General features: G+C 41.9%; 1 protein-coding gene across 8 annotated transcripts in view; it reads left to right on the top strand.

The window, feature by feature from the left end:
* Nucleotides 1–12,659, top strand: part of CALD1 (caldesmon 1) — a 196,998-nt gene that overhangs the window by 159,538 nt on the left and 24,801 nt on the right. For 6 of the 8 annotated variants that reach the window (XM_054196427.1, XM_054196435.1, XM_054196463.1 and 3 more), the window contains 3 exons: nt 5,134–5,280; nt 6,854–7,859; nt 8,509–8,592. In XM_054196427.1, coding sequence (XP_054052402.1) covers nt 5,134–5,280; nt 6,854–7,859; nt 8,509–8,592 — 1,237 coding nt within the window. The remainder of the gene's footprint in view (nt 1–5,133; nt 5,281–6,853; nt 7,860–8,508; nt 8,593–12,659) is intronic. The other 2 variants (XM_054196482.1, XM_054196474.1) reach the window with 1 other exon arrangement.

The raw sequence follows: 12,659 nt of genomic DNA, 5'->3' as shown, positions 1-12,659 counted from the left end.
GAGGCATAATCCTCTGGAAGCATGTGCATTTGTTATGTTTTTTTGAGGTTGAATATTGATCAGTTGTTTACATCTGCATTTTGAAGCGTGCCTATCATAACACAAATTAAATGAACAATAAAAAAATTAAAAACATATGCAATCATAAATAAAACGGGACTGAATATCAAGAGTGACACAAAGAGCACGCCCCAGTGGGTATTATAAGAGTCCATCCTCACCCCACCCATCCTTTCAGGAAAAGCCTGGGTAAATAGAAGAGCTTTCTAAGGGTGCAGAAGGCCAACAAATGCAGCTTCTATAGACTGAGTCTGGCAATGAAATTTGTCATCAAGGACGTTTTACTGACGTCCTCCATCTGCCATCAATTAGGAGATATACAAGTGAACAGATGTCATTTCAGCTGCTGTGGTGTTAGGTAATGAAGGGTGAAGGTCTTAGAAGTAGATGAGGTTGCAAGTGAAGGTACAACAGGATTAATGATCACATTTCTTGGGGTGGTACACAGAAAAAATCAATCTGTAATAGACGTAAAGGCTTCTAGATAACAAAGTTGTGTGGGAAAGAGCTTGTTGAATTAGTTGCATCTAATTGAGGTATGTGTTGGGAGGGTAGTGCTATGAATGCAAGGTGGTTTTGCAGGCAGGAGAAAGGGAAGACAAACTGTCATTTAAGTGAATTGTAGGGGGGAAAAAAGAGGCAGATCTGGGCTACCTGTTTAAGTTAAAAATCTAGTCTTAAAGGCTTTTGTTATGTTTGGAAATTTTTCACGAATTTCTGACACCCTTGAGGTGGAATCAAGCCTCACATCCACAGATCTTCTTTCTCCCTGCCTCCTCTAGAATGGGGTAGTGTGATCCAGCTTAAATTAGGCATTATTTTTCTAACCCTGTGAAAAATTAAAAAGAATTTAGATTCATCAGGTTTAGCTTACAACTCACTGAGGGCGGGTAGTGCTACAAATTATTAGGTATCTCTTTAATGAGAATACACACTGTTTAGAACAGGGACTAGATCTTCCCCTATCTTTATGAAATGCCTACTGTAGCAGGCCCCTGAGCTTGATCAGGAAATTTCAGTGCTGTCGTAATTCAGACAATAATAATAATGTAGTAGTACTGGGCAAGAAACTCTAAAACCAAAGTGCCTCGGATAATGGTAGGACTGATTTGCGGTTTCAAGTGCAAACCAGTTGAAGCTGGATTTTATGAAATGGTTTCAGCCCCATAATCATGCTAGCTAGTACTAAGTTTCTTACTGGGCTATAACTTTATCTAAACTCAATGCTTGACTTAAAATTCAGACAGTGCCGAATATCTCTGAAGATGTTCTGAGACAGATGGCCTCATCACCTATATTCCCAGTCCAGCAGAGTAATTTTCCACTCTAGGTTGTAGGGTTCCCATATCCAGTTTGAGGGTAATGTTTTAGACTTACTGAAATAATCAGGGGATTAACTGTTGACTTCAACAGGTTTGGGATTTCAGTCCTGGAGATATGAAGTTGTCCTGCCCGCCCAACAGGCCAGAATGTCTGTTGTTACTTGTTATCCCTACTTAGCATGGTGGGAAATATCTTTTCACGTAGATGCGATGCTGACTCTCCTGTACTTGTGTTATGCTGGGAAGTACGATAGACTCGGCACTAATCCATTGCCAGAACAATTTATCAATAACGCACAGAGATTACACTGCTTTTTCTCATGTCAGAAACATAGCAGAGGTAACAGGAGAAGCAGCCAACACTCTGCTTTTTTTTTTTTTTTCCCTTTTAATTATCATTTAGACCAAGAGTGTATTATCTTTGGTAACAAGGTGTAGGATGATTTCCAAGTCATCTTCTTTTAATCTGAATTTTTAATAAGAGGTGTCACGTATCAGAAGGCTTGGCATACCTCTTTGAGGGCATGCTGTGCCGTGCTGTCATTGCCTGATAGCTGGAACAGCTGACTGTAGAGGGAGGCTGGCATGCAAAGACTTTGAACAGTTATGTGGAAGGTGAAAAATGGATGTAATGTTAGTTTAATTTGGTTGTGGGGTGTTTATGCATGCTGGGCACCAAAGCTGTTCTCCAAGGATGGAGAAAAAACGCAGACCAGATCATCAGATTTCCATTTGTCTGATACACGGAGCCGAAGTCTTGGATTCATACTTCATTATTTGTTTACTCTTGGTCTAAAAAATGTGAAAAGATGCAGGGAAGCAGAAGACAAGCTCTGAAGAACTCCCAAATTGATTTTGCTTGTGACAGGTAGCTAGGAAGAGCTGTAACAGTGGGAGAAGTGAGGGTCAGTCTTCTTGTGATTTAAAATGAATCAGTGTACAGTGGAGGGTGCATGAATTCATTTGTCTGCCTGTGGTTTACTTTCTATGTGAAATTAGTTTGATAGTCTAGGCAGCAGAGGAGGAGGTGGCTGTTTAGATAACTAAAGAGATGAGACTGAGGTGCCAGCTGATTTAGGGTGAACGAACTCAATGCATGAGGATTGAGAGAATTGTGAGAGGAACACTGTAGCCAGAAGAGCATATTTTTCATGGGCAGAAATGTTGTTTGTCTAACTCGCGCTCTTTCCTATGACTGAATTTCTCATGCAAAGTCAATGGCAGTTAGGGTGACTATGTTGAATTGTTTCATAAATGATCCTGCTGTCAGTTTGTGCCCAGCATGCTCATTAGCCTGTTAATTAACATAGCCAACCTGAACCTGCATTTTCAGCCTACTCTACTGTCAGTCCGTGGTGGCTACTGAGGTCCGCTCTAGTAAAGCTTATATTTCCAAGGCAAGAAAAACAACCTGTAGAAGTAGAATCTGGGAAGTAGTGTTAACATAATTGTGAAGAAAATACAATACAGATCTATAAAATACTATTAGACGTTGATATGACTATTTCCGGATTACTGGGGATGTTTCATGGATCTGTGCTGGTGAACAGAGTTGAATACTTAAGGTGATCCTCATGGGTGGAGCCTGTATCTGGTGTACTTGCTCTCTGTAGGAAACTGCCGTGATATGCAGTAAGGCAGTGGATATACTTAAAAGGATATTGAGAGAGATCGTCAGCTTTCTTAACGGATGATCTGTGTGATAAGTGTCCAAGGACAGGAAATACATACCTGTTTTCATTTCACTTATTTTAATGGGTACCATTTGGTGGGAGTTTTTTGCTCAGGTTATTTTTTTCTTTCCTTTTTTAGTTTTCTGAGCAACTGGGGGTTTAATAAAGGCTTTTTAAAGAGGCTTTTAAAAGCGGCTGTTCTCCTTGCTGCGTAGGAGTGTTTTGTGTGGGTACAGAGAGCAGGATAAACTACTTCATCCTCTTGTGGTCTCACTGCAAAGACAGATCCTGAGCCATAGGCTCTGGGAATCAACTCAGTCATGGCCATTATCCAGCTGCCACAGGCTGAGAGCAGTGTGCCCTCTCCTGAGCCTTATATTTGGAGTTCAGAGCTAAAAAGATCATAGGCTTCTTGCAGCCAGAACATCTTACTAACGAGTGGGCTTTCTGTGGTCAGTTTGCCAATGCAATTTTATTCCAGAGAGAGTCTCTTTCTTCTGCAAATTAAAGACCCCGTTGGTTTATTATTGTATTCATATGCTTTCTGTTCTAGACCTAAGTGAAATGCTGATCCCCCTTTAAATTGCTTACAAATGACAGGAAGTCATTTTTTCTTGCCTTCCCTGCGTCACCTCTAATGCTTTTAATTTGTGTCCTTCCTTTCTTCCTCTTCCCCCTACTGTGATTCTTCATGGCCGTACTGCTCATGGTTTTCATCCCCTTTGAGGGGAGCTGTTTCTACAAAGAAAAGGTTACAAGCTCTTGGAGCATGAAAGCAGCAAATCAAATCCTTCATGCACTGAAGCTAAGAAAAGTTGCATGTGATGATAATGCTGTTCTAAGTCTGGCAAATAGCTCAGCCGTGTTGGGTTTTTAACTTCCTTTTTTAATTTTTAAAGGAAAATTGTGATAATTGCATCTCTGCTGAGCCTATACTTCCACCCTTCTTTCAGCAAAGGAGCAAAACAGTACCAGAACAAGGCAAGGGGAGAGGCTGGGACCCAGAGAGTCTGATTCATGACTCAATAAAAATATTTTGGTTGCTTTTAATGTTAAAGTATTCCTTAACTGTGCTTGTTTTTACTTGGTTCAGAGCTCTTTGTTTTTCTTTTCTTTTTTTTTTTTTTTAATTGTGCATTGCTGTACAGCTAGCTTAAATGGGTGACTACAAAAGGAAGGATGACTTCTTAACCATCACATATCAGACCATTGCTGGAAGCAAAGTAAATGAATGTCCTGACTGGGTCTGGCACATGTTGGCTTCCTATTTTACTTTCTCTGCACAAAAAGATAAGAGGAATGTAGGCCTTTCCCTTTATCTCACCCAGTAATAATGCACCTCAGCAAAGATTTGAATGGGCTGCAGGATTATTAGGATTGTAATGTCTTGCTTTCCCTTTCAAGTAGGATGAAACTAAATGTAATCATCTGTTGGGTCAAATGAACACAATGGCTTCTCAGCTGCAGGCTTTCATCACAGCGACGATCTTGTATGATTTGGCCTGGCAGGGCTCCGGGCTCACAAAAATTTTGTAGGTGTCAGATGTTTGGCACTCGGAATTGAACACTGAGAGCTGTTGTCGTATTTGTGTCCCCATGCTTTCTAGTCTTTCAGATTTGGAGTACTGTCACCATTATAAGCGTGTGATATTTCCAGGAGGCTAATGAAAAGCTTCTGGGCTAAGTCCAGTTCCAGTTACGTGGGCTTGAGCGGTAGTCTGCTCAAACACTGTTGTGTGCATTCTGGCAGGATCATGGTGCAGTCTATCAGGATGTTTGCTCAGCTACAGAGCCTGGGCTTTTATGGTCTTGGTATTTTCTAGGAGCCAACTGACAGTGTAGTGTGGCTGCTGCCTTCACTGTGACTATTTTGTCAAATTCTTTTCTGAAAAAGAAAACAAAACCAAGCTTTGAAACTACAGATTTCAACTTGACAGGTTATTTTATAAACACCATATGGAGCAGCCACTGCAGCCATGCTTGCTATGCTCTGGTCAACTGCTTTTTGTAGGTTTTCAGTTACGGTGTCCTATATGCAATAGCCCCTTTGTTTCTCTAACTCTAATGCTCTGTTGCAGGCTGTCCTATCAGAGAAATGATGACGATGAGGAAGAAGCTGCCAGAGAACGTCGCCGACGGGCTCGACAGGAGAGGCTGCGGCAAAAGGAAGAAGGAGATCTCTCAGGAGAAGTAACAGAGAAATCAGAAGTTAATGCCCAAAACAGGTAAAATTCTCATGTTTTTTACTGACAAGTCAATAGTAATTTTTGTTCAGAGTAGAGAAGTATCTTGAAGAGATCTTTTTTTGCTACATAAATTTTAAACACCAGGTTTGGCCATCCTTGCTCTGAGGAGGACCTAACACTGTGAGGAGCGCCACTGTCTGTGTCTACACAGTGGGGTGGGAGCATCACAGAAGCTGAGCTTGAGGCCATGCTCAGAGTGTCCTCAGGGCTGTCTGTGGGGTAACTCAGCTGGGGCTCATGGAGGGAAATACCTCTGATGCATCCTGCTGTCAGATTCCCTCAGGCATGACTGTGTCTGGCCTTACAAACCTCCACATTTTCTGTCCTGCTTATAGGGGCCATGGTGTCATGGGGCCAAGGCACATGGGATTGGTGGGCACACAGGCCTCAAGCTGCAGCTGAAACATAACCTCAGCCCTCATCTGGTGTTGTCAGGGTCATACAGCTATAATGAACAGCAGAAAAGCTTATGGAGTGAGGTGCCACTTGTCACAAGCTGAGTGGGCAGAGCTGGCCTTCCAGTCCGTCCATCATTTATTCAGTTTCCCATAGTCACAATATATCCACGTTTCCGGTAGCCATAACACAATTGATAGAAAGGACCAGAAATAAACATTGTGATTTCAAGCTCATAGATACTGACCACAAGTAGCATTCTATTAAAGACAAGGAGAAGGGATACAGATAGGAAAACAGCAACATTTCTGCTTGTAGATTATAATCATTTCCCACAATACAGGGCGGGGGGAAGCTAGAAAGAGGGAAGAAACCTGCACACAGGAGAACTAACAGCTGAATTTGAAGGAGACAAAAAACCTCCAGGGACTGAGAGTGAGATCCAGTCCTGATACCTACAGGTTTTGAATAGCATGTGAAATGCTATTAATGAAATAAGGTGCTCTGCTCACTCCAATTTATAACAGATTATTGTCCCTGTACAGACAATCACAACCTTACTGCACCCTTAATTGCCAGGCTGTCCCATTATGGACTATATCTGCGGATATTGTTGCCGAACAGGAATGGCTTCTTTATGCTGGAGAAGTTCACTGAAGTCAGAAAATATCTTACTTCTGTAGCATCTTCAAAAGTTTTCCCTGGTGAGAAAGACTGCGTATAAGGCTTGTACACCTTAGGCCAAGCTGAAGGGGGACCTTAAAGCAAGCTAAGGTCTTCCTTGTATCCTGCTGCAGGGTTCAGAGGGAGAGGAAGAATTTTTCAGGGCTGTTCATATTTCAGCTGCTCCAAGTGTCAGGGACCGTTCCAGTGCCTACTGAGGTCAGTAAGGCTCCCAGGGACTTCAGCGGCTGTTGGAGCTCGCCTAGAAGGGAACATTTCCAGGCTCTGATATTGTGAAACATCACATTCCTATACATGTAGAAATGCCAAAATTAATCCCCAGAACCATTTTGCTAAATTTTTAAGTATGCAACCTGTTGTGTTTTCAAACCATGGAATGATGTGACAGCGAGCTTTTTTCCTAGAAACAGCTAAGTTCACGTGTTGTTAGAAAGACTTTTTTTTAAAATGCAAAATTGTCACTTTTATGTAGTGTGGCAGAAGAGGAAACCAAGCGTAGTACGACCACAGGGGGAACAGATGACGAAGCTGCATTGTTGGAGAGGCTGGCAAGACGGGAGGAGAGACGCCAAAAACGTCTGCAGGAAGCCCTGGAACGTCAAAAGGAATTTGACCCCACGATCACAGATGGGAGCTTGTCACTGCCCAGCAGGAGAGAAGTAAACAATGTGGAAGAAAACGAGACCACGGGGAAAGAGGAAAAGGCTGAAACACGCCGAGGACGCTATGAGATTGAGGAAACGGAAACGGTTACCAAATCATACCAAAGGAACAACTGGAGGCAAGATGGAGAAGAGGAGGAAAAAAAAGAAGAAAAAGACAAGGAGGAGGTACAGGAGGAGAAACCAAAGGAGGTCCCCGTAGAGGAAAATCAGGTAGATGTGACAGTAGAAAAATCCACAGATAAAGAAGAGGTAGTAGAAACAAAAAATCAAGCTATAAATGCAGAGAATGATACAAATGCTGTGCTAGAAGGGGAGCAGAGTATAACTGATGCTGTAGATAAAGAGAAACTTAGGGATGAGGAAAAGGCTGAGGAAGAAAGGAAGAAAGCAGAAGAAAGGGAGAAACTTGAGGCAGAAGAAAGGGAGAGGTTAAAAGCAGAGGAAGAAAAGAAGGCAGCTGAGGAAAAACAGAAAGCAGAGGAGGAGAAGAGGGCAGCTGAGGAAAGAGAGAGGGCTAAGGCAGAAGAGGAGAAGAGGGCAGCTGAGGAAAGAGAGAGGGCTAAAGCAGAAGAGGAGAAGAGGGCAGCTGAAGAAAGGGCGAGGGCTAAGGCAGAAGAGGAGAAGAGGGCAGCTGAGGAAAGAGAAAGGGCTAAAGCAGAAGAGGAAAAGAGGGCAGCTGAAGAAAAGGCTAAGCTAGAAGCAGAAAAACTAAAGGAAAAACAAAAGATGGAAGAACAGAAAATAGAAGATAAACAGGTAAAAGAGAAGAAAGTACAAGAGGAAAAACCTCAAGCAGCTTTCCTAAAAAAACAGGTACAGTAAACATTTTGCACCAAAATAAGACACCTGTGGTTTGTGAGAAATGTAATGCAAGAAAAAAAAAGATTGAATTGGAATTTCCTCACAGATCTATTCCTGCATTGAAATGACTAATACTCGTGCTCTCTCTCTTGCTCCCTCTTTTTTAAAATAAAGCTCCGGATTTCTGCTTACCATTAATGCAGCGCACAACATGCCAGACCTCACTCCATCGTTCAAAGAAAACCTTGCATGTTCACACTTCTGCATGTTTTTTTGCTGCCTTTTTTTCTCAGCTGCTATAAACTCGCCTAATGCAGTAACACATGAGGTGGAGGCAGACACATCTTGGCACAAAATATTGTGAGCACCTGGTAAACTGTGTGAGGAACGTGTGTGTTAAATGCAATCACAAGAGAGGGGTCTCTGCTGGGACATGTGAGCATGATGCCACGCAAGGGAGAAAGGCCCAGATGGGGGAATGGGAGCGTTTGGGGAGGGTGGAGGGGGCACAACTGCACATGGAGATGTGGGCACAGCAGCATATGATGGAGATGTGGCTGCACACAGGACTGGTACATGAACACAGTGTGACAAAACAAAAGTACAAACGGATGTAATGTTTTCATATTAAAAAAAAATTATTAAAAACCCAAAAACAAAGGGTGAAGAAAAAGAGGTTAAAGTGGAAGCTAAAAAGGAAAAGTTACCAGATGAGAAGCTCCAACCTACCTCCAAAAAAGATCAGGTAACTCGTAAACCATTAGTTTAGATATTGTAGGGAAACTCGAGATAAAATAAATAAGAAACCTATAACTGAAAGTTGCTTGTTCAGCAAAGTACTTAAGCATGTGCTTCACTTCAAGAACGTGGGTAATCCTGCTGAAATAAATAGGGATGAAGCTACTTATGTGCTTAAAATGAAGTAAACACGTAAGTATTTTGTTCTTCTGGGGCTTTAGAACCAAGTCCTGTTTGTCTTAGAACAAATATTTCAGGAAACTCAGTTCAGTCAATAGTGCAAGGATGGTTTGCACCCTAGGGATGAATTTTTCAGGACTGTATTAACTAATCATCCTTCCCTGGTTTCCTCCCACTTTACTGTGAACTTTTTCCCTATGATTGAGACCTACTCTTACAATAATAATAATAATCATCATCATCTAGGCCCTTTGGCCACCTGACTGCCTTAACTAATGACTTTCCCCAAAACTTAATGCCCCATGATATAAACTGTGCGTACCCAAGATTCTTTTTTTCTTTTAAAGAGAAAATCTGCAAAATTTACTGCATTGCATTTCCACTGTAAACACAGGAGATTGGTGCCGTGGTGTTTTACTGTATGGTAAGTAAATAAGATTTGGGGACCATTTACTCTTCAGGTTACAGCTGGACACAAGGAGCCACGTTCAATGTCATTTAGCAACTATGCTTTTGGTTCAATGCAGCAGGTATCAAAATACTCCCTGATTCTAATCAGACATCGAGACTGGCCAGGACCTTGGAGATTTGGACCCATTTGGATTCAGCCAGGTCTGTGTGGCTTAAAGGGAGCCACAGCACAGACATCTAGTAACAGGCAACTGTCTGCCCGTTCAGCTGCTTGGAAGCATTGAGGGTTGTGGAGGGTCCAGTCCAGGGTCCTTAGTTGTTGGATTAATTCGAAACATACTGTAGATGCTTAGCTCACCCTCAGAGTGATGAAGGCAAATCACCTCACAAGGTTTTATGTCCAGTTGCCTGGCTCGATCATCCAGGGTATCATATTTTGAGTAAGGTACACTCAAAGGCAAAGGAAGTGATGAAGATGGTTAGAAGAAAGGTTCCTAATGAACAGGGAGAGAGACTGGCAATATTAGAATAAGTTACTCTAGATAGGGAAGAGTTAAATGAGATCTAATGGTGATGCTTCAGAATAGTGCACTAGAAAAACTAAACAACCACTCTACTCTAAATGAACCCGATTGCGAAAGCAGGGGAAGGAGCTGCGCAAAAAATAAGGAATGGTTTATATTAAGAGTTCTTCATAAGACAGAATCAGCTTGTAATGTTCACTGTTGCACACAGTCTTTGAATATTACAAATAAATGTATAAAGGAGGCTGTAACTGACCACAAATATTGATCGGGGGGGGGGACTTGAGACACAATCGTCCTGCTTGTGTTTATGTAGAGCTCATTGAACTCTTGCTGGAGCTCTCATCATGCTTTTAAACCATAGCCACAGGGCTAGGTTATTCCAGGAAATTGGTAAGACTTTCAAAAGTGACTTGTGATTGTAGTGCTTCCATTTTTGGATGCTGAAGCTGAGACAAGTTAAGAGAGTCCCATGTTTAGTGTAATGCTGAATACCTATCCACCGAAAGGTAAATCTTTTGCATGTGTATCAAGCTGAGCATTCGAAGTGTTTTGCTCAGTTTTGAAAAACTCAGTTGTTGCTTCTTGGCTTGTGAAGAAAAATTGACAGTATTGGACTCCAAACCAAGTCAAGATCAGGCTCCCATCTCCACTCCTCCCCCTACTTCAAGGACATACAAATGCAAAGAGGCTTAGTTCTGAACCACATATACAGTTAAGAGGATGGCAGTATATTGTGAACAAGATCCTGAAGGAATACAGGATCTGATCTACACAATCACATTTTGCTTTTGCAGTTGTGCAACACAAGCACATGTTCTTTCTCACTGTGACCAAAATCTGGCCCTCAAAGTGCAGGTTTTGATCAAATTAGAAAGAAAGATCTGTCTCCTTTTCTGAACTGCCCCACAATTTTTGGTTCTCAAAAGTGGCCTGGAAAGTTCATAAGAACAAGCTTTCTCATGATGTGAGACTCCTGGTATTTCCTGCTTCCAGTTTGGCTAGACGTGCTGCAGCAGTTGCTTTTCTCATGGTATTTGGGTATGGTAGTTGTCTCTAAATGGAAGCCCTAGACCCAGATGCCCCCACCTTTCAAGTCAGGAAGTAATTGAGCCCAAATAAGGAATCAAATTTGCCAAATGGCCACAACCTTGGTAACAGATTCACTGCGGTCTGAAGGTGTTCAAACTCTAGATTTATAAATCTCAACTCTCAAATATTAGCATAACACCCTAACAGGAAAGAAGTAGTGTAGAGAAAGATTAAAATATAAATAAATAAAGCTGGAAATTACCTAAACATGCTTTTGGTCTTCTTCTATCTTGACTTAATGGTCAAGATTTGTGAGAGCATGTGAACTATTTTCAGTTCAGGTAATACCACCTGTCTGCTCCGACTGGAGGCAGTGTAGTCCTTTTTGCTAAATTCAGCAGAGGCTGAATTAGCTTGTAATTTAGGGAAGCACTGAGACAAGGGTTTTCTGTTGCCTGCCTTTGGAATGGGACATAATGGTTTCTGCTTCTGTGCTAATCAATCTCTGTTTTGACATTAGAATTAGTAGGAGAAGAATTGGGCCCAAAAGCTGTGAAATGTTTCTGTAATATCTTGTTTTATCATCTTTTCGAATAAAGAGGCCAATCTGTATTAATGGTTTTCTCAAATGCAGACACATTGCCATAAATCTGCTGGCTTCTGAAATGGTATTTCCTAACCTATTCGTTTTTAAACTATATTGTTTTAATATTAGTTTTCTCAGTGATTTCAATTAAGATGTAAGTGATATGACCCTCCCCGGTGGACTTCAATACAACGGGCAGCTGGAAGTATTGGCTTTTTAATGAGACTTAGAAAGGTCTTGATGAAAATCTCAGCAATGGAAGTCCTATGCTCTCAAAATCCCAACACAGACATCCTGGCACGTGAAATCTTGCAACAATCAACATTGCTGGTTTCAGTGTTACCCTGACTGGGATGGAAGGGTTAGGAGATTGCTAACAAGCAACAGAGGTTTTTGCTGTGAACATGACCACTGGCTACAATCTTGCCCAGATTTAGGAACACCCAAATGATGTTACTGTCTGATGGCATTCCTTAGGCTCAATGAATAGCCCTGGTTGTCCCAGCCCAGCTCCTAGAAAACAGAAAACCATTCCTTGAGGCTGCTGGTAACAATGGCCTTGTTTGCTAGCAGTAACAGCATCATGGCCAAAGAATGCACGGTCATGGAAACTGAACTCCCCTCTTGTCCGTCAGGGCGCTTCTTGCCAGGTCATGGCTGAAGCCCGTTGGCAGGAGAGGGTGGGGAAAGTCTGCACTGCCATTGCCTGCTCTCAGGGCAGAGCAAAGGTCTCTGGTTGTTTCCAACATTCCTCACCAGTGGCAAATTTGCTCGAGTAGTTTAACTACCCAGTACTCACATGTAGTGTGTTCCACCTTGGCATTGTCTGTCATATCAGTTTCTGTGAACAAGCAAACTGGCCTCAGGTGAAGTCAGATGCTGATTTTGGGACTTCACTCAGCAGCTTAATTCAACACCTAGGAAGGATCTTGACTTAGAAGACTCTGAACTCATCCTTTATTGGTAAAGTTGTTATAGAAGTTCTTTTTCTTTCTAGTTAGGAAATGAGATGGCAGCAGGCTTCCAAGGCACAAAAAAGGTCTTCATATGAATTTTTCGCAGAAAGTATTTCTTGCTTGCCAGCTAGAATCTTCCTACAATGTGGTAGAGCTGGGAAAAAAAAATAAATTTGGAGAGAAATGTTTTGTCTGCTGCTGTTGAAAGTTTTAGGCTGGTAGTCTAACTGAGTAGGAATAATTCTACCTGAGGATAAAGAACTTAAATCAGTCCATATCCTCCTCCTTTTATCAGCATCTAGCCATGACTCAGCATGCTGGGATCAGGCCATCTGTGGTATTGAGAAATACTTCAAACTTATAATTCTGAAAGAATACTGGAGAG

Source organism: Rissa tridactyla, chromosome 1 (assembly GCF_028500815.1).
Source record: "Rissa tridactyla isolate bRisTri1 chromosome 1, bRisTri1.patW.cur.20221130, whole genome shotgun sequence".
Lineage (NCBI taxonomy): Eukaryota > Metazoa > Chordata > Aves > Charadriiformes > Laridae > Rissa > Rissa tridactyla.
The sequence above is the reverse complement of the archived record's forward strand: the minus strand, read 5'-3'. Positions and strand labels throughout refer to the sequence as shown.